The sequence below is a fragment of the Hyperolius riggenbachi genome, chromosome 2, assembly GCF_040937935.1.
Source record: "Hyperolius riggenbachi isolate aHypRig1 chromosome 2, aHypRig1.pri, whole genome shotgun sequence".
Lineage (NCBI taxonomy): Eukaryota > Metazoa > Chordata > Amphibia > Anura > Hyperoliidae > Hyperolius > Hyperolius riggenbachi.
Genome location: NC_090647.1, coordinates 154,529,834 through 154,557,050, shown reverse-complemented (window position 1 = coordinate 154,557,050; position 27,217 = coordinate 154,529,834). Strand labels below are relative to the sequence as shown.

The window sequence follows — 27,217 nt, the reverse complement described above, 5'->3', positions numbered from 1 at the left end:
CCATATTGACACCATTGGAATTTAAATATTCCATAAATTCCTCAAAATCTGCGTGGTGCCCCTCCCACACTATCAGAATGTCATCAATATAGCGGGTCCAGATTTTAATCCGCTCCAGGAACCCATTCCTTGATGAATAGATGTAATCCGCCTCCCAGCGGCCCATGAAGAGGCCGGCATAGGTGGGGGCCACAGGGCTCCCCATTGCCGTGCCGACCTCCTGATGGTACCACTCGTGGTCAAAGAGGAATGAGTTCCGGGTGAGGACAAACTCCAGACCCGCCAGGACAAACCACTGTAAAGCATCCTCCTCAAATAATTCTGGTAAGAATGATCCAATTGCCTGTAAACCATCCGTATGGCAAATGCGACTATAGAGAGAGACTATATCCACTGATGCCAAATGATACTGAGGCTGCCATTCAAAGGTCCTCAAAATGTTCAACACCTCTGTAGTATCCCCTACATATGACGGTAATGATCTCAGAAGAGGTCTTAACTGCACATCTAGAAATTGGGACAATGGTTCTGTTAAGGATCCTATAGCTGAAACAATAGGGCGGCCCGGTGAGTTCTCCTGAGATTTATGAATTTTAGGAATACAATACCACACCGGGTTGCGAGGAAAATGAAGAAGTAATTTATTAGCTGTTGTCCTATCTAAGGCACCATCAGTCATTCCTTTTAGGAGGAGTCTCTTTAGTTCCATCACATATTGTGCTGTAGGGTCAGTGGCCAATTTAGTATAAGTGGATCTATCCTCAAGTTGTCTCAAACATTCTCTTTGATATTGTTCTGTTGAGAGTACTACAACCCCTCCCCCCTTATCTGCCTCCTTAATAGTTAAATCAGTCCGAGACTGTAGCCACTTTAAAGCCTCCTTCTCCTCTGGAGACATATTAGGGGCATCTTTGGGGTACATGAGGGATCTGCAGTCCTCCAGGACCCTCGAGTAAAAGAGTTCCACTGAACCACCTGGAAAAGATGGAGGATTGAACATAGATTTGTTACCAATATTATAGGGAAGTTCACATCGAATAGTCACCCTATTCGGGGTGTAGGCTTCTGATAATTCTCATGCGGCCGCGCTGCCGTCATCGGACGTCCTATGGACTGGACTGCTCCTGTGCAGTACAGCCTGGAGGACGTCCGATGGCGTCAGCGTGACCGCGTGAGACGCATGTTGGAGCGCACAAGAGCCCGACCTGGAAGCCGGCCTGGCCAGGTTGGATGAGCCACTGAAGAAAACCGGGAGCCTCCAGAGCGGTGTCGAGGGCACGTCCTGCCTGCCATGGGCTGGAGGAAGCCCCAGGTAAGTGGATTAGTATTTTTATTTTTTTTAAACACCTCCCTGAACCCTCCCTTTTAAAAAGAGACTGAAGCGAACAAAAATTGCTATTTCTACCTCCTAGTTCGCTTCAGGAGTCTCAGTAGAGGTAAACTGCTGCATTCCAGTGGCAAAACAAGGGCTTTAGACCCCCCCCCCCCTCAATCCCCAGGGGACAATCCGGGCAGCGCTTCCTGAAAGAGGCAGAGCTTTCTGCTGTAGCTCTACTTCTACTGAAGTCAATCGCCGCAGATCTCCACCTCTCCCCTTCACAGAGAGGGGCAGGGAGAGGCGGAGATCCGCACGGCGATTGACGTCAGTAGAGGCAGAGCTACAGCTCAAAGCTCTGCCTCCCCGGGCAGCAAAATCCACGACCAAGAAAGTAGTGGATGTTAGCCCCGCGATTTGGGGGGTATAAACCCCTCGTTTTGCCACGGGGTTGCGGCAGTTTTCCTCTACTGAGACTCCTGGAGCGAACTATGGGGTAAAAATAGCAATTTTTTTGCTTCAGAGTTTCTTTAAAAGACAACTGAAGCTGGAGGGATTTAGAGGCTGCTATCCCCCCCCCCCCCCACCCCCTTATGCGATAACCGTTGCCTGGCTTTAAGCTCATCCCCTGCTAATACTTTTAGCCATAGACCCTGAACAAGCATGCAGCAGATCAGATGTTTCTGACATTGTCAGATCTGACAAGATTAGCTGCATGCTTGGTTCTGGTGTTATTCAGACGTTACAGCAGCCAAGTAGATCAGCAGGGCTGCCAGGCAATTGGTATTGTTTAGAAGGAAATAAATTATAGGGAGCCTCCACAAACCTCTCACTACAGCTGTCCTTTAAAGCGGACCCAAACCAAACATTTTTTTTATTCAAAATATTTAGTTGCACCACTCGGACATATACAAACACTCCTTTAAGCCTATGAGCATTTCAGTGCATGCTTTTCACCCTTCTCTTTTCATAACAAGAGTTGGGCTGCATTTCCACTTGTGCGGTGCGAATCGTAAAAATTCGCATGCGGATACAAAATTTGCATGCGGGTCCATGCGGATTTTCATGCGAATTCGCATGGATGACGATGCATGCGAATTTAACCATGGCAGTGCTGGTGTGCTTTTCCATTGTTTCTATGCGAATTCGCATGAAAATTTGCATACCCAAACTTCATGCGAATTTCCTATTAAATACATTGTATGCGATTCGCATAGCGGTATACGGCATGCGAATTCTGATGGCTCTGCAATGCAAATTTTTTCTGCACAGAAAAACGCAAAGGAATCCTGACAAGTGCAAACAGTCCCATTCACTTGTTTGCTATGCGAATTTGCATGCGAAAAACGCATGCGAATTCGCGATAGTGGAAATGAGCCCATATACAGGTGGAAGCCATTACTTCTGAGCTTAGTAGGAGGTTTTAGATCATGGGTGTGTTTGTCATCAGCTACCCTCTCTCACAGGGGGCATTGTCTATGTGAAATATCACACAAGCTGAGATCACCTCCCCTGTGACATCGTCAGTAGCAGCCTGTGTTTTTTGTTTTTTATCTCCTCCACCAGTTTGCCGGAAAAATCCTGGCAATATGAAAGGAAGGGAGGGGTTCCTCCAATAAATGTAAAATATTTTATACTTGTATTTTTACAAATATTTAAGGTGTTTGTATTCAATCAGGCCATACCCCTTCCGTATTATATCTCACAAGTATGTTTCCTAAAATATTTTATATTTGTCATTATGCAGCTGAAAAATGGCTGCTATTTATTATTATAATTTAGAAAATAGATTTTATTTCTGAAATCTTGTATTTTTAATTTGGGTCCACTTTAAGGTGGCCATACATGATTCAGTTTTTACCTTTTTGTTCAACAAGCTTGATCAAATAATTCGAGAAATCAAACTACCGTAATATGCTGTACACTTATGATAGATTTTCCTGAAAATTTCAAACAAATGATCGGATAGAAATTACAGGTTTTATATTTTTCTAGGTGATTTTTTTTTGGTACTTATCCGTTAGCCGGGCGCATCCGGCAGGTGGCGCTAATTACTATTCCCCCTCAAGGCCGCCATGGATAGTAGGGAAAGATGCAACTCTGGTGGAGTTTTGTCGCAACCTGCCGGATGCGCCCGGCTAATGGATAAGTACCTTTTTTTTCGCCCTCAACACATCTGATCAGATTTTTATCGGAAAAAAAGATGAACATTTTTTTTTTTCTAGATTTCCTCTCCATTCAATTATTTTAGTTAAACAGGAAAATGTATTTTATTGTATGGTCACCTTAAGACCATTATGCCCCAATAAACTTAGCCGATATACTGTATCTCTATTCCGTCACTTTTCATCCACGTCGGCACCACACTGCATCGCATAATTAAGCCGCTGGCGTCTGCAAACACCCTCACTTACGGACAGCTCATCCTACCGTCTCCCCAACAGGAACACACAGATCACCCATGTGTCCATCCCTCCCCCCTTTTCAAATCATGTGGATAGTCAGGAATAAGGATTGGAAAGGGTTACAAAATACTCGTGTCACTCTGGTAGCAATGTTCTTTAAGATAAATGAAGAGCCTTTTGGATTTTTTTTCCCTTTTCATCTTGTTTGAGGGTCTCACTCAGCTGTTGCAGGATGAGCTCTAGGCTTCCCTACAGCAGCTGTTGTGGTGAATGAGTCCACAGCTGCAGTCGTTTGTTGTGTTTTCTACAATGTATCCTGCAGCAGCTGAGGAGGCCAATAGACTGCTCTTCCTGTACAAGAACACGAGAACACAAACCTGAAAGGAGACCTCCATTAGGTGTCATGGGATTTGGCTCTCAGTAGCAATGCCATTTTGTAATTTTTTTTTTTCCACTGCAGAAGTTTTACATTTTCTGTCTAGTCAGCTGTTTGAAAATAGATAAAATAGGGAGGAGAAAAAGATATGAGAGAATAAAGTGATCCCACGACTTTAAAGGACACCCGAGGTGAAAATAAACTGATAAGATAAACAATTGCAACTATACTCCTTCTCCTAGAAATTATTTTTAGATTTCCCACAGTTTAATTTTACATTTTACTCCATAGAGCCAAATTAATCCATGCCATGCACTGATGAGGATCAAACAATCCGAAACAGTCTGTATGCATGTTGGATTATTATGGCTCTGTACAATTTAACAAGCTGACACATCATTGCATTCCAGCGGTTCTGGAGGTGTGTTTAGCTTCTAAGGGTACAATGGTTAATTTGCATATATTCAGCAGTGGTGCCTGGGGGACATCTCGAGCTCACTCCAACCTGAATTATCGCAAATTCTTTCTGTTTTAGGAAAGCAAATTTTTGTTTTTGTTTAATTTTACATTTAAATCTACTTTTTTAAGTTTTTGCTTTTTCTTTGTTTCTGCTCAATGACACCTTCATTGAAGTATGCCAGAGCTCAAATCTATGAATTATTGACCCTCTTTATCGCTTTCTTGCTCTGAGAAGCTATTTTCTGCTAGGAAAGTGTTTTATGACTGTAATTTCTTATCAGCGAGGGTCATACTTTAGTCTGACACAGACAGGAACTGTCATTTACATACCTGACTTTTAAATCTTTCAGGCAGCGAAGAGGAAGAAAAGGAACACCGCATAATTAGTGTGTTTGGCACTGTACATATGGTATCCTTTTAGGAACCTCAACTGAAATAAAAAAAAAAAATAACTTACTTGGGGGTTTCTACCAGACCAGCTCTGTCACTAAGTGATCTTCCAGTTCCCCGCAGCGATCCGCTTCCGGTCAGCCAACTGGCGAGTCGATGCCCACTGTGCATACGTGGCTGTGCACATGCTCGATCATGCTCCCGTTGCCAGGAGCATTCTGCGCATGCGAAGTAGAGATTTTTCCATACTACGCATGTGCACAGTGCTCCCATCTACAGGAAAGATATTAGGAGGCGCACGGTTCAGGGCCACACATCCAAGTGACTGAGGGTCTCTGCGGGGCACCAGACGATCGCTGTGTCACGGTGTGGGCACAAGGCTGGTGGAAGTCCCAGGTTAGTTTAAACCTTTTTTTTTTTTTTTTTTTTTTTTCTTCCTATGGTTAAGGTTCCCTTCAAGACCAGTAATGTTCTTTTTAAAAACAATAAAATGGATGGGTTCTGCTTCTTATCACTTACACAGATTAGGTTTTAGTTGGGGGTTATCCAAAAGGGTTTTCACGGCACCCCCATTATAAACATGTACCTTTTATGCATGCTTTTCGCTTATACAGCAGTGGATGTAGAGTCGACCAATCAAATTCTGAAAATCGATAAAAAAAAATGTATTCCCCCCCCCCTTACACTTGGTGTATTTTTGGCAGTTATCAATTATCATGTCATTTTGTATAAAACTAGAACTGTTGTAAGTAATTAAGCCACTAAGTAAACAAAAACCAGTGTTGTGGAATTTGTGGCAAAAATGACCATTGTATGATAAACTCCCTGTAATGTACAGAGTGGAAGCAGGGAAAACTTCTGTTCACTTTGAGAACTAAAGGTGGCATACATCAGATGACTTGGCCGATCAATTATCCGATTCGATAATTATAAACAAATCAGATGAAAATTGGTGCCGCCAAGAGCATGCCTGATTGACGATGTGACCAATTTTAGGCCGATATTGGTTGCATGCATCTATTGGGCATGCTGGAATCTCAGGCCAACGTGCTCATTCAGACAATCCAGAAGGTCCGCACACTAAAGCAAAGAATGAAGCGTGGTTTATTGACGTGACGTAACAGAGGCCCATTCTGTTTTAACACCTTGACAAAGGGGACCCACCATGGTCCCTAAACGGTCATTGGTTCTGTGAATTGACATCTGTTACGTCACTCTTTATTCCTCACTTGTGCAGACTTTTTGGATTGTTCTATTGGCTATTGCATTGGTCCAGCACCTCGCCAGACTGAATGGTGTGCGATTCTACCTCTGCTACTGAATATGCTGGATCAGGTAACAGCGTGCGATAATCGTGAACGAGGTTTGCATGCAGAGCACGTATGTGACGACACGCGCCATGTGCAGTAAACTGGCAACCGCGTGTGAGCCTGGACAAATGGTGACAAGAAATGTAAAGTTGTTTTTTTTTTTTTTTTTTAATGCAGGGGCACAGGGGGAGGGTCTACATGTACACTAGGGGGGACAGCAGCTGGAGGCGATGAGGCGGTGTCACGAGGCCAATTGCCAAAAGATTTCATGCTGGAATTGGTCAGGAATAGGCCCACGGTTTATGGCAGCCATAATGCTCTCATTTTAATATGAGATACTTTCAGATAATTTCATGTGTCAGAGCCTGTCCCTGCCTCTTCATTGTTCCCAATAATGCTACTGCTAGAGGGAGAACAGGATCATGCAGAAATCTCAGATACCTCTCCAGAATATGGGTATTATAAACAGGGAGGGTGCATCCAGAGCCTAAGAGAAGGGAGTTACATGAAGTACTCCTAAGGGCCCATTTCCACTGAGTGTGAATTTGCATTGTAAAAAGTCGCATTACTACTGAAAGCAAGGCAATTTCAATGGAAGTGTTTGCATTGTATATGTTTCTTGAATTCTATTCCGATCTGAAAAAAAAAATTGGACAGCTTGCTGCAGATTTTCACAACCATGAGTTGCTTATATAATGATTGTAAGTTACGATCCTAGCATGCAAAAATGTGCATATAATATGTATTTTTTGTACATGCTCAACATAATCAGTGTTCTCCTTAGGCTCTTTTTTAGCTGGGCGCTGCAACCGGCTAGTTTTTGTAAGCACCCGGCTGGCATCGGCTCACCTCCTCCTATTCTGTAAGCAGAGTTGCACACTGAAGCACCGGCCCTGCATTCTCTCACCCCACCCGGCTACTTTTTCATGCCACCCGGCTGGAAAAAAATTTCTGGGGAAAAACACTGATAATGTTCCCCACTTAAAAAGAACCAGAGACGTTGGTGGGGGGGGGGGGGAAGCTTTTATACACACCTGGGGCTTCCTCCAGCCCCATTCGCACGGATCGCTCCCACGCCGCCGTCCTCTGCTGCCTGGATCCGCCGGTAACGGGTCCCGTCATTGCCGCGAGTCGGCCAGCCGGCCGGCAGACGCGGCCAGTTGGCCGCATCACACGGGGCTCCCTCCATATACGTACGCATGAGGCTGCCTACTGCGCAGCCTCATGCGTACGGGTATGGAGGGAGCCCCTGTGATGCGGACAATTGGCCGCATGTGACGGGACCCGGTACTGCCGATACAGGAAGCGGAGGATGGCGGCGTGGGAGCGATCCAGGCTTATGGGGCTGGAAGAAGCCCCAGGTATGTATAAAAGCTTGTTCTATATTTTATAACCGTTCCTCTCTGGTTCCCTTTAAAAATTTAGAACTGTTGCTACAGTTTACTACGGAGCAGTGCTTTTCAGCGCTGCTAGATTTGGGCGCAGCCGGCGCCTCCATAGACTTCAATAGGAATCATTCCTATTGCAGCGCTCAGTGAGTAAGCCGAAGTTGCTTAAAAACATAATAATCCGGCCTCCAGCAATCGCTGGAAGCCGAATTATTTCATTCCCCCACTATCTATGTCGGCCTGGAGGGGGAATAGTAATTAAATCGGCCCGGACTTGTGCAGAAGCAGGATCAGCTATATACCGCTGTATCCTGCGCCCAAGTCTACCGGCGCCGATTTCAAATGTACTCAGTTTACTAGGATATTACATCTTGTTTGATGACTATTGAGCTACAACACCACTGAAGTAAATATGAAACTTGTTTTTTTTAGTATTATACATGTAACAAAAGGCTTGCCTGCCAGCTTTTCATAATAGTATGAAGCTATATGTTTAAAGACTACTGTACATTGAAATGTCTCATAATAAAGTTTTAAAAGAAATTGAACTGTGCTCTATGGATACAGTATAAGCAGTGATGGTAGCAATATATTGCATTGAAGTACTGTATATACATTTGCCTATCTTCCAGCGCTAGTGCCCTTATCAGTCTATTTCAGTCATTATTTTCTGTTTCTTCAGTAGCATATATTGCATTGATGTACTGTATATACATTTGCCTACATTCCAGTGCCAGAGTCCTTGTCAGAGTATTTCACAGTCCTTCTTTTCTGTTTCTTTTTGTTTTATTTCTCTAACAGAAAAGAAATTGGTGATCCAGAGTTTGCTGACCTGTGTAAGGAGCTAAATATATCTGTGCTGGTGAGAGAGCGAGCCTGGCAGACGTATGAGAAATTGTTCTCTACAGATCGGTCATTGGTATGTGTTTATATAGTGTACACAATTACTTATGTGGGTATTGTAATGCGATATCGCTGTTATAAAACTAGGCTTTAGATCTGATGCCCTACCACTTGTGTGCAGCAAGAGAGGAGTCTAGCACTGGAACCGACGTCCTCTTCAAGAGCCTTTGTGTTTCCGTATTACACTCCATAGGGCCATACATTGGTGGTAAACTGTGGAAACAGAGGTCTTAAGACCCATTTTGCTTATCTAGCTTTGTCAGAAAAACAAAAATAAAAACAAAAATTTGCTTTCCTAAAACAGAAAGAATTTGCGATAATTAATTCAGGTTGGAGTGAGCTCGAGATGTCTCCCAGAGCATCACTGCTGAATATATGCAAATTAACCATTGTACCCTTAGAAGCTAAACACACCTCCAGAACCGCTGGAATGCAATGATGTGTCAGCTTGTTAAATTGTACAGAGCCATAATAATCCAACATGCATACAGACTGTTTCGGATTGTTTGATCCTCATCAGTGCATGGCATGGATTAATTTGGCTGTGGAGTAGGGCTTGTAAACCGAGAGGTACAGACTAACCAGCAAGCTCATGGTGACCCAGAACTCATTGGAGTGTGTAAGGGACTACAATGGTCCTAAAAGCCCCCTTACTAAGATGTTAAGAAAAACAAAAATTTGCTTTCCTAAAACAGAAAGAATTTGCGATAATTCAGGTTGGAGTGAGCTCGAGATGTCTCCCAGAGCACCACTGCTGAATATATGCAAGACACAGACACAAGATTTCATAGAGGTTGTGTCTTCTAATGCTGGGTACACACTATGAGATTTTATGGTCGATTTACTGTCAGATCGATTATTTCCAACATATTCGATTTTTCTTTCCGATCGATTTCCGAGCATTTTCCGATCTATTTCCTATTAAAGTTAACGGAAATCGATCGAAAAATGCACGAAAATCGATCGGAAAGCAAATTGAACATGTTGGAAATAATCGATCTGACAGTAAATCGACCATAAAATCTCTGTGTGTACCCAGCATAATGAAGCTAGATAAGCGCCATTAAGACATCTGAAGTGAGAGGGATATGGAGGCTGCCATATTTATTTATTTTTAAACAATGCACATTGCCTGGCTGTCCTGCTGATTCTCTGCCTCTTATACTTAAGCCACGTTCACAGCGACCATTGTGTTCCCTGTGCCCGCAGGAAAGCATTGGATTGGTAGATCGGCGCTTCACACGTTACCCTCGCGTTGTCGCATACAGTCGATGAAAACTATGCCTCACTAACCGTAAACATGCGCATTTTTAGTAACGCAGTGTATTACCATGATACACTCCATTGTACCGCAAAGCACCAGCTGCACTGAGAACATCGTGTATAGGTGGTGCATTGTGGTGAGCCACATTATAGAGCGGACGTTATGCCACACCACAACGCACCGCTGTGAGCGTGGCCTCCGTCATAGAACCTGAGCAAGCATGCAGATCAGATGTTTGACTGCGTTTGCCTCAGGTCTGTTTCAGATGGTGCTCTTCCCACTTTTGTGATGCAGTTCTTGTGGAATCGCAAACGCGCTGCATCCAGGGATGAGCAGAAACTACGCCAGTGCAAATTTACGCATCATAGTTCGCATTTACGTAACGTAGTTCGTAGGTGAACTTTCAAACTACGCTTACGTATTTATGCGTAGCGAAGTATTGTTACGCGTAGCTTATGCCCACTATGTGTAGTTAACATGTGTATTGCGTAGTGAACTACGAATGCGTTACTTGCTTCTAATTTTCCGCGTGCGATTGTATGCTTACAAATTTACGCATTGGAAAGGGGAATGTATGCATAGAAGAGTTCCCGGTATAAGCATTTAAAATTTTCTGCCTACGGGCATAAGCATCCGCATACACTACGCTTTGCACTACCCGTAATTGCATATTTTAACGAGTAGACTACGAAATGCATACAAAGCGAATATTTGATTTTGAAGCCGTAGTTTGGCGAAACGTAATTGTGTAAAACTACGCGTACTTCCAGCGTAGCGAAGTTGGCTGACTATGTCCATCCCTGGCTGCATCCTCCATTCTAGGTGTGATTGGGACCCATGCAGTACAACTGAATGGGACTTTGCAATTGCTCCAAAGATCGCACAGCAATTAGACAGGAAAAATCTGTTGCAATCGCGGTTTCTACTGGAAATGCTGTCAGGCCTGAGCACACTTGCGCAGTGCACACTCCTGTGCATTTTTCAGCAACACAGCAGTAGGAAGTGACTAGTATGGATTAGACTATTCACCTTTTCAAACTTTGGGCTTGGACATTGCCTGCATGGAGTTTGTATGTCACCCCTTCATTTGTGGCTTTTCTAGTGTCCTAACCAAAATAGGAACCCATAACATTGGCATTATATGTTTGATTTGAATCGTGTGTTTTGTAAATTAGCATGTTGATAAAGCTGTTTCCATTTTTGTGGCAGGGGGGCAGCATGAAGAAAATAGAATCTTTGGGTCTCAGTCTTTTTATTGCTGCAATCAATGCTGATGACATTACCTTCACCTTCACGGAGCTTGTAAAGGCTTTAGATATAAGGTATGGCTTGTAAATGAAATGATGTACATTTATCTTCGTATTGCTACTTTGAGGTTGTAATGCTTAATCAGGGAGTGAAGAGTTAAGTAACAAAAACAAATGAATTGCTGGAACCCCATGCTGTCTGGCTAAGCCCCTCTGGCAACACCAGCTTGCATGGGGGAGACGAGGTTAAAGAGGAACTGTCGCGAAAATCTTAAAATTTAAAACGCATACAAATAAGAAGTACATTTCTTCCAGAGTAAAATGAGCCATATAATATTTTTCTCCTATGTTGCTGTCACTTACAGTAGGTAGGAGAAATCTATCATTACCAACAGGTTTTGGGTTAATCCATCTCTTCATGGGGGATTCTCAGAATGGACTTTTATTCTTTATAAAGACATTCCCTGAAAAAGATTTATACAAAGATTCTGACCAGCCTCCATGCTCACTACACTTTTTTTTTTTTGGCAGTTGGACAGAGCAACTGCCATTCACTAAGTGCTTTTAAAAATAAAGAAAACCCTGAGAACCCCCCATGAGAAAATGGGCTAGTCCAAAATCTGTTGGTAATGTGAGATTTCTACTACCTACTGTAAGTGACAGCAACATAGAAAAACAGAGTAACCAAGCAGCTTAGGGTGACCCAAACTACTAGGAATGTATAGGGGGATGAAAGGAACCAAAAAGCCCTCCTACTAAAAAAGCAAAGCTTGGTGTAATCGCCTTCTTAAAACAGAAGGAAATTTGCAATAATTCAGTTATAAATGAACATTTGTGGTTACCCACAATGCACACCTACTAAATATGCAAATTATCCCTTTCCGCCCTTGTTAAGCCAAGCAAGCATCCAGAACCGCTGGTTTATAGCAAGCCTATAGCTTTAAGTTTTACACAGCCATACCAAACCCACATGTAGACAGCCTGTTTCGGACTTTTGGTCCTCATCAGTACATGGCAGGGATTGATAAGGCTGTATGAAATAGGGCTTGGTCGAGTACAACAGAGTAACCAAGCAGCTTAGGGTGACCCAAACTACTAGGAATGTATAGGGGGATGAAAGGAACCAAAAAGCCCTCCTACTAAAAAAGCAAAGCTTGGTGTAATCGCCTTCTTAAAACAGAAGGAAATTTGCAATAATTCAGTTATAAATGAACATTTGTGGTTACCCACAATGCACACCTACTAAATATGCAAATTATCCCTTTCCGCCCTTGTTAAGCCAAGCAAGCATCCAGAACCGCTGGTTTATAGCAAGCCTATAGCTTTAAGTTTTACACAGCCATACCAAACCCACATGTAGACAGCCTGTTTCGGACTTTTGGTCCTCATCAGTACATGGCAGGGATTGATAAGGCTGTATGAAATAGGGCTTGGTCGAGTACAACAGAGTAACCAAGCAGCTTAGGGTGACCCAAACTACTAGGAATGTATAGGGGGATGAAAGGAACCAAAAAGCCCTCCTACTAAAAAAGCAAAGCTTGGTGTAATCGCCTTCTTAAAACAGAAGGAAATTTGCAATAATTCAGTTATAAATGAACATTTGTGGTTACCCACAATGCACACCTACTAAATATGCAAATTATCCCTTTCCGCCCTTGTTAAGCCAAGCAAGCATCCAGAACCGCTGGTTTATAGCAAGCCTATAGCTTTAAGTTTTACACAGCCATACCAAACCCACATGTAGACAGCCTGTTTCGGACTTTTGGTCCTCATCAGTACATGGCAGGGATTGATAAGGCTGTATGAAATAGGGCTTGGTCGAGTACAACAGAGTAACCAAGCAGCTTAGGGTGACCCAAACTACTAGGAATGTATAGGGGGATGTAAGGAACCAAAAAGCCCTCCTACTAAAAAAGCAAAGCTTGGTGTAATCGCCTTCTTAAAACAGAAGGAAATTTGCAATAATTCAGTTATAAATGAACATTTGTGGTTACCCACAATGCACACCTACTAAATATGCAAATTATCCCTTTCCGCCCTTGTTAAGCCAAGCAAGCATCCAGAACCGCTGGTTTATAGCAAGCCTATAGCTTTAAGTTTTACACAGCCATACCAAACCCACATGTAGACAGCCTGTTTCGGACTTTTGGTCCTCATCAGTACATGGCAGGGATTGATAAGGCTGTATGAAATAGGGCTTGGTCGAGTACAACAGAGTAACCAAGCAGCTTAGGGTGACTCAAACTACTAGGAATGTATAGGGGGATGAAAGGAACCAAAAAGCCCTCCTACTAAAAAAGCAAAGCTTGGTGTAATCGCCTTCTTAAAACAGAAGGAAATTTGCAATAATTCAGTTATAAATGAACATTTGTGGTTACCCACAATGCACACCTACTAAATATGCAAATTATCCCTTTCCGCCCTTGTTAAGCCAAGCAAGCATCCAGAACCGCTGGTTTATAGCAAGCCTATAGCTTTAAGTTTTACACAGCCATACCAAACCCACATGTAGACCGCCTGTTTCGGACTTTTGGTCCTCATCAGTACATGGCAGGGATTGATAAGGCTGTATGAAATAGGGCTTGGTCGAGTACAACAGAGTAACCAAGCAGCTTAGGGTGACCCAAACTACTAGGAATGTATAGGGGGATGAAAGGAACCAAAAAGCCCTCCTACTAAAAAAGCAAAGCTTGGTGTAATCGCCTTCTTAAAACAGAAGGAAATTTGCAATAATTCAGTTATAAATGAACATTTGTGGTTACCCACAATGCACACCTACTAAATATGCAAATTATCCCTTTCCGCCCTTGTTAAGCCAAGCAAGCATCCAGAACCGCTGGTTTATAGCAAGCCTATAGCTTTAAGTTTTACACAGCCATACCAAACCCACATGTAGACCGCCTGTTTCGGACTTTTGGTCCTCATCAGTACATGGCAGGGATTGATAAGGCTGTATGAAATAGGGCTTGGTCGAGTACAACAGAGTAACCAAGCAGCTTAGGGTGACCCAAACTACTAGGAATGTATAGGGGGATGAAAGGAACCAAAAAGCCCTCCTACTAAAAAAGCAAAGCTTGGTGTAATCGCCTTCTTAAAACAGAAGGAAATTTGCAATAATTCAGTTATAAATGAACATTTGTGGTTACCCACAATGCACACCTACTAAATATGCAAATTATCCCTTTCCGCCCTTGTTAAGCCAAGCAAGCATCCAGAACCGCTGGTTTATAGCAAGCCTATAGCTTTAAGTTTTACACAGCCATACCAAACCCACATGTAGACAGCCTGTTTCGGACTTTTGGTCCTCATCAGTACATGGCAGGGATTGATAAGGCTGTATGAAATAGGGCTTGGTCGAGTACAACAGAGTAACCAAGCAGCTTAGGGTGACCCAAACTACTAGGAATGTATAGGGGGATGAAAGGAACCAAAAAGCCCTCCTACTAAAAAAGCAAAGCTTGGTGTAATCGCCTTCTTAAAACAGAAGGAAATTTGCAATAATTCAGTTATAAATGAACATTTGTGGTTACCCACAATGCACACCTACTAAATATGCAAATTATCCCTTTCCGCCCTTGTTAAGCCAAGCAAGCATCCAGAACCGCTGGTTTATAGCAAGCCTATAGCTTTAAGTTTTACACAGCCATACCAAACCCACATGTAGACAGCCTGTTTCGGACTTTTGGTCCTCATCAGTACATGGCAGGGATTGATAAGGCTGTATGAAATAGGGCTTGGTCGAGTACAACAGAGTAACCAAGCAGAGTAACCAAGCAGCAACATAGAAAAGTAATTTATGGCTCATTTTACTCTGGAAGAAATGTACTTCTTATTTGTGTATATTTACATGTATTTAAAATTTCAATATTTTCGTGACAGAGGATCTTTAAAGAGGTTTGAAGTGTATATTAAGATAAAAGAAAACCTATGCTTAGGAGTGCGCCACAAAACCAGTAGTTATTGACCAGCATCTTGCCTTAAAGAGAAACTCCAACCAAGAATTGAACTTTTTCCCAATCAGTAGCTGATACCCCATTTTACATGAGAAAGACAATGATTTTCACAAACAGACCATCAGGGGGCGCTGTGTGACTGATTTTGTGCTGAAACCCCTCCCACAAGAGGCTCTGAATACCGCGGTACTGCTGGCAAACTGCCACAATGTAACAATGTTCAGAGACAGGAAATAGCTGTTATTAGCTGTCTAACAGACAGAGCAGCTAGAAACAGCTAAATAACCTGCCCACAGTAACAATGTCACCATGTAATAAATGTCAGAATGTGAATCTGGGAGAGGAAAGATTTTACAATGAGCAAACACTGACTAAATCATTTATACATAATTATGGTAAAAATGAAGCACTTTTTTTACTACATTATTTTCACTGGAGTTCCTCTTTAAGTTGCCATTGCAATGCTCAAGTCTGTTATTTAGCATGCCAGGCAGGGGCGTCTCTAGCCATTTTTTCACTCCAGGCGAGAAATCCTGTGGTGATAAAAATAACATGATGAATAAAATGTATAATGATTTCCAAGACACAAAAGGGGGAGAGAGCCCTGCCCTTGCGAGCTTACAGTCTAAAGGAGAATAGCAGGAGATGGAGCAGAGAGCTAATCTGTATTGCAGTCCCAAATTACACAGAGACTAGTTGCCAGTAATAGGATTCCTGTCACTGCAAGTCTCTCACACAAGTCAAAAAGGAGTCCTCCTGGAGTCTAGGGACTGTCAAAACTTTTCAACCTGTTTAACACCATATCTGCACATGCAGTCATTATAACAATGGGGAGAGACAAGACAGATGTTTTCCCAGGGACCCTCCAGGCAAGTTCTGCATCATGCTGTGTATATTTACTAGCTTGCCTGTCCTCTAATTGCACTTTTATCAGCTAGCCTAGTATTTCACATCACTGTACAACAACAAACCTGAATACACCAGACCATCCCTAAATCACCGAATAAAAGCCTGGGGGGCAGTCCATGCCTGGCTGCTAATCCTGCTATGCTCAAGTCTCTACATCCACTCAGTTACTAGTAGCAGAGAGAGAGGAACTGAATGAATCAGTGAATCAGAGTGAAGAGTCAGAACTCAGAAGCTGATGCTGTACTCCGAGCCTTCTCTCACTGACTCAGTACTGTGGTTCTTTGAATCATTGAGCTGAAGAAACTGAATTAATCAGTCAGTGAATCCAGTTATGAGTCCAGTCAGGCGCTGCTGTTAGCTGCTGCTGTGTAAACTGAAACCTAAGTGGGCTGAGAGGCATTTATTCTCTCAACTCTCAACAGCGCTCCTGGCTCCTCCTGCCGCTCCAGGCAGGAATTTATAGCTGCCTGCTGGGTGAGACGGCTCTGATACCGGGCATGTTTTTAATTTACACATGCAGGTTACATCTGTAATGCCTGGTAACCGGGGCAGCATGGTGGCGTAGTGGTTAGCGCTGGGTCCCTGGTTCGAATCCCAGCCAGGTCAACCTCTGCAAGGAGTTTTGTATGTTCTCCCTGTGTTTGCGTGGGTTTCCTCTGGGCACTCCAGTTTCCTCCCACATCCCCAAAACATACAGATAACTTAATTGGCTTCCCCCTAAATTGGCCCTAGACTATAATACATACATAGACATACGACTATGGTAGGGATTAGATTGTGAGCTCCTCTGAGGGACAGTTAGTGACAAGACTATATTCTCTGTACAGCGCTTTCGGAAGATGTCGGCGCTATATAAATACTAAATAATAATAATAACTTGGAGGACTTGTGTTAATGTGTGTATAGATAGATGGATATGTATTATCCTATATGTCTATCCTGCAATGATAACCCTCAAACTGCCCTTAGCCAACAAGAGGTGGGTATAAGGCTAGGTCCACACTGGAGAATAAATTGGGTCATTTTTCCGCTACAGAGACCAATGGACAAATGGATTTGTTGTCGGATACTTCAGACGAGTCAGTTTCTAAAGTGTTTGTTGTCTACGTTGTAGTAGCAGAATGCAAAGTCCTGTCTTGCATGACTTTTTTCTAGATATTTCATAAATGGAGTACTATGTATGACATGTCCTTTGCAATGGACCTCACGGTTACATGGATCAACACAATGAATTGTACGTTATTTCCACTGAGAAGACTGTGCTCCTCTTGAGGGCAGTTGGTGACATGATTGTGAACTCTGTAAAGCTCTGCAGAAGATGTCGGCCCTACTTGTATTCTCAATAGTAATGCTAATAATATTGCTTATGTAGTATTTGTGAGATCCAAAAGTAGATAAAAGTAAAACTGAGAAGAACAAAAAAAAAAGTTTTATACATAACTGGGGCTTCCTCCAGCCCTCTTCAGGCTAATTAGTCCCTCGCTGTCATTCTCCTCCACTTGGATCTTCTGCTAGGCGGTCTGTTACGTCTACAAATTAGGGCATGCGCACCCTGACTGCGCACTCTCGCTCGAAGCGTTCTGCGTCAGGCAATGGGAGTGCGCAGTGGAGAATGCGGCTGGACAGTGCCTGCGCTGAGTGGCCGAATTTCTTGGGAGGATCCAGGCTGCCTTATTTTTCATCTCAGTTACCCTTTAAAGAGGATCTGTAACATGAAAAGATCCCCTGGGGGGTACTCACCTCGGGTGGGGGAAGCCTCCAGATCCTAATGAGGCTTCCCACGCCGTCCTCTGTCCCACGGGGGTCTCGCTGCAGCCCTCCGAACAGCCGGCGACAGACCCGGCTGTGACTTCAATATTTACCTTTGCAGGCTCCAGCGGGGGCGCTATGGCTGCTGTTGGCTCCGAAGTAGACGGAAATACCCGATCTCAGCTGGGTCCGCTATACTGCGCAGGCGCCGGAGACTTGCGCCTGCGCAGTAGAGCGGACCCGACGGCGATCGGGTATTTCCGCCTACTTCGGAGCCGACAGCCGTCAGAGCGCCTGCGCTGGAGCCGGGAAGGTAAATAATGACGTCACCGCTGTACGGAGGGCTGCAGCGAGACCCACGAGGGACGGAGGACGGCGTGGGAAGCCTCATTAGGATCCTGAGGCTTCCCCCAACCGAGGTGAGTACCCCCCAGGGGACGTTTTCACGTTACAGTTCCTCTAAGTATCCCTTTAAAGGGACAATTAGGTAAAAAAAAAATGAGTTTTACTCACCTGGGGCTTCCAATAGCCCCCTGCAGCTGTCCGGTGCCCTCGCCGTCTCCCTCCGATCCTCCTGTCCCCGTCGGCAGCCACTTCCTGTTTCGGTGACAGGAGCTGACAGGCTGGGGACGCGAGTGATTCTTCGCCTTCCTGGCCACAATAGCGCCATCTATGCTGCTATAGCAAATATCATATACCATATAGCAGCATAGAGGGTGCTAATGTGTCTGGGAACGCGAAGGATCACTCGCGTCCCCAGCCTGTCAGCTCCTGTCTCCGAAACAGGAAGTGGCTGGCGGTGGGGCCAGGAGGATCGGAGGGAGATGGCGAGGGCACCGGACAACTGCAAGGGGGCTATTGGAAGCCCTAGGTGAGTAAAACTCATTTTTTTTGTTTGACTTAAAGGAATACTATCGATTGAAACGACTTTTTTTTTTAATACTCTATATTAGTGTACACATTACCACTAGTGCTAGGGGCACTTTATTTATTCACCAAGGTCTCTCTCTCGCTATCCCTGCTTAAAAATTAATTTCTCACACAGCTCATAGTAGTTTGGGTCACCCTGAGCTGCTTGGTTACTCTGTCACACAGCTCACAAATATATTTCACTGTGTCACTCACAGCATTCAGCAGGCATGAGGAGAAATAGGCTGATCTGAGGTGGTAACGGGTAACTAAATGAGCTGGAATATTGCTGGAATATAACTAGCTAAAGAAATAGTCTGTGTTTACACTCAGACTGGCTGCCTGCTTGAGGTGATTCACTCCAGGCTGCATCCACTTTACAAGCTGCTGAGAGGGGCAGACCACTGTCTACAATTAGCATTATTAGTATCTTTATCAGTCAAGAGAAGCAAAGATAATAAACACACATTGCTAGAATATTTAACCCCTTACCACCATATGAATAAGATTCTTTCAGCAAGGTGATAATTAAACTAGAAACTGAGGAGTTGATAGCAACTCCCCTGTGCAGAGACATGGTCTAGCCCTCTGGGAGCTCAGTATTTAGATACATTTTGTATCCAACACTGACGCCAAAACTGACGGAGGATTTTACAGCTGATAGGAACAGCTGTGTGAGGAATCAAATTGCTCCTAGTACTTGCCCTAATGTGTGCTACAACATACAGCATTTAAAAATAAATGCATACATCGATAGTATTCCTTTAAGTGTCCCTTTAAGTATGATTAGGGTATCTGTGTAAAGTTTTATTTCTGATATGAGCTGCTTCAAGTACCACCCAAGGCAAACATAAGTACCCTAGATATACATGTGGTGAGTCTCTAGTGACTAGACCAGGCATGGGCAAACTTGGCCCTCCAGCTGTTAAGGAAATACAAGTCCCACAATGCATTTGCCTGTATGAGTCATGACTGCAGCTGTAAGACTCCTGCAATGCATTGTGGGACTTGTAGTTCCTTAACTGCTGGAGGGCCAAGTTTGCCCATGTCTGGACTAGACGCATAGGTCTGTGCATCTTTAAACTGGCAGGTCTTGTGGGATGTTACTAGTATCAAGTGGTGAGACGCCATCAAAAGTGGATCAGGGAAGGTCAACCAGTGAACTGGTGACCAGGTCGTACCAATGTGCCCAGGTCTTGCTGATGCGCAGGGGGAGTTAAAGCTAGTCCTAGTCTGATCTCACAGAAAAGATACTGTAGCCCATGCTGCTGCAAATCTTAAGAGTAACTGTAAGATTGTTTTTTTTTTTTTTTTTTTAATTATTATTATTATTTTTACAAAACAAAGGAAAAAAGCTAAGCATAGAAACAATGCTTCATGGAGCAAGGGAGGAATCGTGTTTACTGCTGGCAAGCAGATCGTTTTTTGTTTTATTTTTAAATGTCCTTAGAGACACACCCCTTTTTATTATATCGTTACCCAAGTTCATCCATCTCGCTTGAGGCCTTGTTACAAACTGCGACTGCAAATTGCTGCAAAATAGCTGCTGTTTTGCCACAATTCTGTTTGCAGTTTTCATTCAGGTAGCCATTCTTGTCCCCTGAATGAGAATTGCTAATGAAATATACTTTTTTTTTTTTAACACTGTTACTTTCTGCTATTTCTCTGCCTTCCACTAGGCAGCTATGCCAGTGCTGTGTCATGCTTTCTACAATATAATATAGAGATACTGAAGCGAATAAAAATTGTTATTTTTACCTGGTAGTTCACTTCAGTAGTATGATGAGAGGAGGTAAACCGCCGTATCCCTGCAGCAAAACGAGGGCTGTAGACCCCCCCCCCCAAATCCCCAGGGGAAAATCCAGGAAGCGCTTCCTGACAGAGGCAGAGCTTTCTGCTGTAGCTCTGCCTCTACTGAAGTCCATCGCCGCCTTTTCCTACCCTTCTCAGCCGCCTTTCACCTAGAGGGGCTGGGAGAGGTGGCGATCCGCACGGAGATAGACTTCAGTAGAAGCAGAGCTACAGCCCTAAGCTCTGCCTCCCCGGGCAGCAAAATCCACGACTTTGAAAGTCGTGGATTGTTTGCCCTGGGATTTGGGGGGTATAAACCCCTTGTTTTGCTGTAGGGATGCAGTGGTTTAACTCTCCTCATACTCCTGAAGCTAACTACCTGGTAAAAATAATAATTTTTATCCGCTTCAGAGACTCTTAACCACTTGAGAACCACAGTGGTAAACCCCCCTAAAGACCAGGCTGTGTTTTGTGTAATTGGCCACTGCAGCTTTAAGGCCAAGCTGCAGGGCCGCACAGCACACAAGTGATTTCCCCCCCCCCCTTTTCCCCCCACCAACAGAACTCTCTGTTGGTGGGGTCTGATCGCCCCCTTGTGTTTATTTATTTTATAAATATTTAAATTATACATTTATATATTTATATTTAATATTAATTTTTTTTTTTTTACTGTTTTTGACTCATTCTGTGTTTTTTTTTAGAAACACCCTCCTCCCCCCCCCCCCCCCCCCCCCCCAGCCGTGCCAGTCACGCGAACGGCTGTCATAGGCTTCTGCCTATGAGAGCCGATCGCTCTCCTGTCACCCAGGGGGACAGCCTGGTCACATGGCTGTCCCCAGTACAGCGCTGCTGCTGATCGCACTGTGCACCCTGCGCGCGATCTCCTTCAGTAGCCGGCTCCAGGACCTGCCGCCAATTGGCGTTAGGAGGTCCATTGGTGTGGAGCGGTGGTAGAGAAGTTAAGAGGAACTGTCGCGAAAATGTTAAACTTTAAAACGCACACAAATAAGAAGTAAATTTCTCCCAGAGTAAAATGAGCCATAAATTACTTCTCTCCTATGTTGCTGTCACTTTCAGTAGGTAGTAGAAATCTGACATTACCGACAGGTTTTGGGCTAGTCCATCTCTCCATAGGGGATTCTCAGCATGGCCTTTATTCTTTATAAAGACATTCCCTGAAAAAGATTTATACAATGATGCTGGCCAGCCTTCCTACTCGCTGTACACTATTTTGGCAGTTGGACGGAGCAACTGCCATTCACTAAGTGCTTTTAAAAATAAAGAAAACCCTGGGAACCCCCCTATGAGAAGATGGGCTAGTCCAAAATCTGTCGGTATTGTCAGATTTCTACTTCTTACTGTAAGTGACAGGAACATAGGAGAAAAGTGATTTATGGCTTATTTTACTCTGGGAGGAATGTGCTTCTTATTTGTATGTGTTTTAAATTTTGCAAGCTCCCTAGTACACCTAAGAATAGATATATCAAAGCTATCTTGTGAACCCGTTGGGCTGAGAGTGCTGCAATTTGGCACAGAGGTAGTTCCAAACCTCCCCTCAGTTTGGAGTGTGTAGGAGATATGAGTGCAGAGATCGCCTCGATCTTAAATATGTTATGCAAATCAGGAAGAAGCTGCATGTGATGTCATTTCACAAAGGAAAAAACAGCCAGATGCTACAGAACCCTTTCTGAGCTCTTGTGCCTTGAAGGTTGAGAGCTGGTATGGCAGCACAGAGTACCACTTTTTTGCACTAGTGACTGAGGTCAATGGCGGCACTCGAATTATCTGTCTCGGTTTACATACTCTTTTCAACTAACAATGTTAATTGCAGCTATAGCAGCAGTGTATGAATTGGGAGCCGGACTTGCACCCAATAAGACATGCGCAGGAATGGACTGGTAGTGTTATGTGTAGGGTAGAGGGAGGGTAAGTTTTTTCTGAGTATGTAGGGGAAGGGTTAGTGTAGATAAAGCTTTAGTAGAATATCCGCAGTAGTGCTGACCACTAGAGGCTTCACCTGACACCAAGTATTCCCGTCTCTCTTTTCCAATGTATGCCTATAAATGCTTTCATGAGCTAGAGTTCTTTCACAGTGTGGAGTAGTTATATTCCATAAACCATGCTGCTAGGTTACATTTAATGAGCACAAAGGCAAGAAAAGCACAATCTGTACTGACCCAGATAGTTGTGCAGCTTGAGACAGACTCACGTTAGAAAGGCTTGCAGGACCATAAACCTTAAAATGTAACTCTGCATAGAAAAGCAAATCTGATTTATAGCTGCTTGACTTTCTGTGCTCCCACAGGAATATAGCAGCTGCTAGCATACGTCACCTGACTTTAAGGCTTTCAGGAAAAATGAATGCACAGAATTTCCTCTTAAAAAGCAGTTCTTTAGTTTCTTCCACTATTACTAAGCAAAGCTTTCCCATTGATACAAGCAACAGTAGCTGCATTTGTGAAAGATCCCCATAGGTGTGTATGGTCATGAAGAAATCCAACTTGCATGCAGATTTAATGCAGCTTGAAATGGGACCAAGCTGCACTGACAGGAATTTCTTTTCAATGGTCATGCAAGTCAAAATTGTTTGCCTGTCATTGTCCATCTCTAATTTTCAATTATTAATGAAGAACGTAATGATTATGAGACTGCAGGGTCACTTTGTTGCTGTACTAACACTATGTGAGTTGTATTAATAAACGGGCATTACTAACTCAGTGTTAAATAGGACTCTAGGTTGCTGGACCCTGCCCGGAACTATGGGGCACTCATAGCTGCTTTAAAGTGGATCCGAGATAAACTTTTACTCATTGCATAATTGTGTTCCTTTCATATAGTTTATGGGGCATTCCTCAAGCCAAATACTTTTTTGTTTTGTTTTAATACTCTAATTCCCTATAAACTAAACAAGCCTCGCCCACAGCTTTTCAGAGAGCCTTGGCACTCAGTCTCAGGTAGCAAGGGCTTATGGGAGCTCAGTCTGGGCAGGAGGAGGAGGTTACTAGCCAGTGATTTCAGAGGGGAGGAGGAGGAGGGGGAGTGAAATTTTCCACAAGCTGAGGGCTGGAGATGCTATCAGCTTGCCTCAGTGTAGTGTGACAAACAGAACATGGCTGCCCTCATTGTATCACGGCAATACATTTAAGCTGGGTTTCTTTTCATCCTAAATATTGCACTTTTACTAGCAAACTATTTTACATGACACAAAAGAATGGTAGCTGCAGAGAGGAGTTGTACAGTGCGTGGCTGCATTAAAGAGAGAAGTGTGGGAGCAGGTAAAGTATTGTGTTCCGCTGCGCTATTCTGAACATCGGCACAGGAGTGGGCTCCAGGAAACCTACATAATATACAAGCACGTGGAAATGGTTAGCAAGAAAGGAATTTCATATCAAAGAACAAAAAAATAAATTAAATGTTATGACATCCGCTAGAGGTTTTTCTAATATTTACAAATATATTCAACCGCAGCAACATCCAGATAGAGTATCAATACAGTTGAACAAGCTTGGAACAAGCAGTTGTAGTATAACAATGACAGACAGTTTGTTATTTATTATTAGTATTTATTGTATTTATAAAGCACCAACATATTACATCGTTGTGGACAGTAAATACATACAATGGTGCAGAATAAAGCAGATGTAACTTAAAGGAATACTGTAGGGGGGTCGGGGGAAAATGTGCTGAACTTTTCCGGGGCTTCTAATGGTCCCCCGCAGACATCCTGTGCCCGCGCAGCCACTCACCGATGCTCCGGCCCCGCCTCTGGTTCACTTCTGGAATTTCAGACTTTAAAGTCTGAAAACCACTGCGCCTGCGTTGTGTCCTCGCTCCCGCTGATGTCACCAGGAACATACTACGCAGGCACAGACCATACTGGGCCTGCGCAGTACGCTCCTGGTCACATCAGCGGGAGCGAGGACACGGCAACGCAGGTGCAGTGGTTTTCAGACTTTAACCACTTAAGGACCAGGGGATTGTTGTTTGATCTGTGCTGCGTGGGCTCTCCAGCCCGCAGCACAGATCGTGATTTAGGCAGGCACGGTCAGACTTCCCAAACCCCCCTCCCCCCTCTTTTATTTCCCCACTAGGGGGATGTCCTGCTGGGGGGGGTCTGATCGCCAACACTCTGTGTGGCCAAGTGGGGGGGCTCCTTAAAGCCCCCCTCTGCAGCGATTTGCCTCCCTCCCTCTCTCCCTCCCTACCTCTTGCGCTGGCTGTGGGCGGCACAGGACGGAGATCCGTCCTGTACCGCCTCTAATAGGCTGTAGCCTATCAGACGGCGGCGATCCCCGGCCTCTGATCGCCGATCTCCTCTACGGCGCTGCTGTATGTTTGGTTTGTATGGTTGTAAACACCGGGGATTTCTTCCTCGCGGGTTTACATTTAGCCTGCGAGCCTCCGATCGGAGGCTCGCAGGCTGTTCACGGAAACACCACTTCGACCTGCCGACGCCTGTCGGCGTTAGGTGGTGGTTAAAGTCTGAAATTCCAGAAGTCAACCGGAGGCGGGGCCGGAGCATCGGTGAGTGGCTGCGCGGGCACAGGATGTCTGCAGGGGACCATTAGAAGCCCCGCACCCCCCCCTTTTAACAAGGTTATACAACATAAGACATATATACAAGGCAAACCGGGTACAAGATACATGATCATGCGATTTGGGACTGGTTAGGTCGGTCCAGTTATTCAAGTATGAGGCAGTCATAGGAAAAGAGCACATGGAATACACTAAGGAAGGGAGGACCATGCCAAAGGCTTACAATCTAAGGAGGGGGGGGGCGGTATGGACACACTAGGAAGGGCTGTAGAATAAGTATTCAGCAGAGAGTTACTGTGTGGTAGGGGGTGGATAGGCCATCTTTAAGAGGTGTGTTTTTTTTTTGGGGGGGGGGGGGGTTGGGTGGGTTGCATGGGCTTTAAATAAGTGCAGGGAGGAGGGTGGTATGAGGGCCCAGAAGGTACTGCATGGAGAGAGGAGCAGACCTGCCCCAGTCCTGCTGTCAGGTCTGGAGGTGTGGCTGAGGTGTTGTCCACCATAGGAGAGAGCAGCAAGTGTGGTACAGTCAGGGGGATGAGCCATGTCTCAGTGAGGGTGAGGAATGTTTAAACAATACAAAAAGGCTAATTTAATGTAACCCTATGAGATGATTTAACGTTGACGGCTAAAGCTCGCACATTGTAATAACAAGTACTTATGTGAGAAGGACATTCCGAGCACAGATTGTGGCGCAATGTTGTTACTGATAGGGACTGATCCTTTTCTGGAAGGGTGTGGCCAGTGAGCTATTGTTTTGTCAGTAGTGTATCGTAAATGGTTGTGTTGAGACTCAGCCTGTTTGAGAATTGGAAGATGAATCACCACCTGTTGTCCTTAAATGTCTTTGTTTTTTAGAGTATATTGAACCTCCCAACTAAATTGCTTCATCTAGGCTGTTCTTGGATTCCTGAATCTAAGGCACCACTAAAGCCTTGTAGACATGTTAGATAATCCACGACTGAGACAATCGTTTTGGGTTATCTCTATTAGAGAACTACAGAGAATGGGTGGTGTGGCCTTTAGTCTACAAACTTTTGAGCCTCTACGCAAGCGTCATGTTAGGTGTAATCACATGATCGGCACCTCATTCAGAGGTTATTGGCTATTTTTTACCAGAAGAAGCAAAGAACCAGATAATCTGTATCATTATGTATCCCTTGTTTTTCTTACATTGCTTAGCGCTACGGAATATGTTGGCGCTTTATAAATAAATACATAATAATAATAATCACTACCGAGCTTGTAGAAAAACAAAAAAAAACAAGAGAAGACAGGGAGCCCACTCTAGTGCATTATCGCTATTGTTTAGAGTGTAATTTTTATGAGGTTAGAAGTATACTCACATGGCAGGGTTTCAGACAAGAGGCAACCGCTCAGTGAGAGCATGTGGAGAAGTACCGTCTCCACTCGGCCTGCTCCTTAAAGGGAATGTCCAAGCAAAATAAAAAAATGAGTTTCACTTACTTGCATTGAACCAGTAACACGTAAAAATGTATGTGTTAATGTTCCTGCACTAGCGGGAATGCGTAAAAATGTAAGCAATGCGTCCCGCCGACCTCCGAGGTCGGCAAGCTGCCAGCGGAGGACTGGATAAGCAGTGAGTGACTACGAGGGCACAGGATGGCTGCATGGGGCTGGTAGAAGCCCCAGGTAAGTGAAACTCATTTTTTTATTTTGCTTGAACCTTCCCTTTAAAAAGAACCACCCAGGGTGGTTGACTCCCCGAGAATGGGGTAACCATTAGTTAACAGAGTAGTAGGAGGCACCCAGAAGAATCAAGTGTGTCTTAGTGATAGCAATATCTTTCTTAAAATAGCAAAATATAATGGGGTATAAATAAATAAAAAAAATGTATAAAAAGGCTGGTCTACCTTAATAATTAAGTAGGCCTTGGTAAGATAAAGAACGTTTTATTGAGCACTAAAGACACCGGTGCCCAGTACTGGAGCCGGTGCATCTTAAGGCACTGTATACGACCTAAGGAAGCCGCTAAAGCCATGAAACGCGTTGTCTTTTTAGTGCTCAATAAAACGTTCTTTATTTTACCAAGGCCTACTTAATTAACAAGGTAAGACCAGCCTTTTTATATATTTTTTATTATATCCCATTATATTTTGCTATTTTAAGAAAACTATTGCTATCACTCATGCTGGGTACACACGATGAGATTTCCCGTTCGATTCCCGGGATCGAACGGATCGATTCGATTATTTCAAACATGTTCGATTGGATTTCGATCGTTTTTTTCATGATAGGTATGCAAAATCGACGGAAAAAACGATCGCAATCCAATCGAACATGTTTGAAATAATC

At 44.0% G+C, this 27,217-nt stretch overlaps 1 protein-coding gene across 1 annotated transcript in view; it reads left to right on the top strand.

The window, feature by feature from the left end:
• RB1 (RB transcriptional corepressor 1) overlaps positions 1-27,217 on the top strand; it is a 292,700-nt gene that overhangs the window by 16,310 nt on the left and 249,173 nt on the right. The window contains exons 2-3 of the mRNA XM_068267730.1: positions 8,445-8,562; positions 11,020-11,132. Of these exons, the coding sequence (XP_068123831.1) occupies positions 8,445-8,562; positions 11,020-11,132 (231 nt within the window). The remainder of the gene's footprint in view (positions 1-8,444; positions 8,563-11,019; positions 11,133-27,217) is intronic.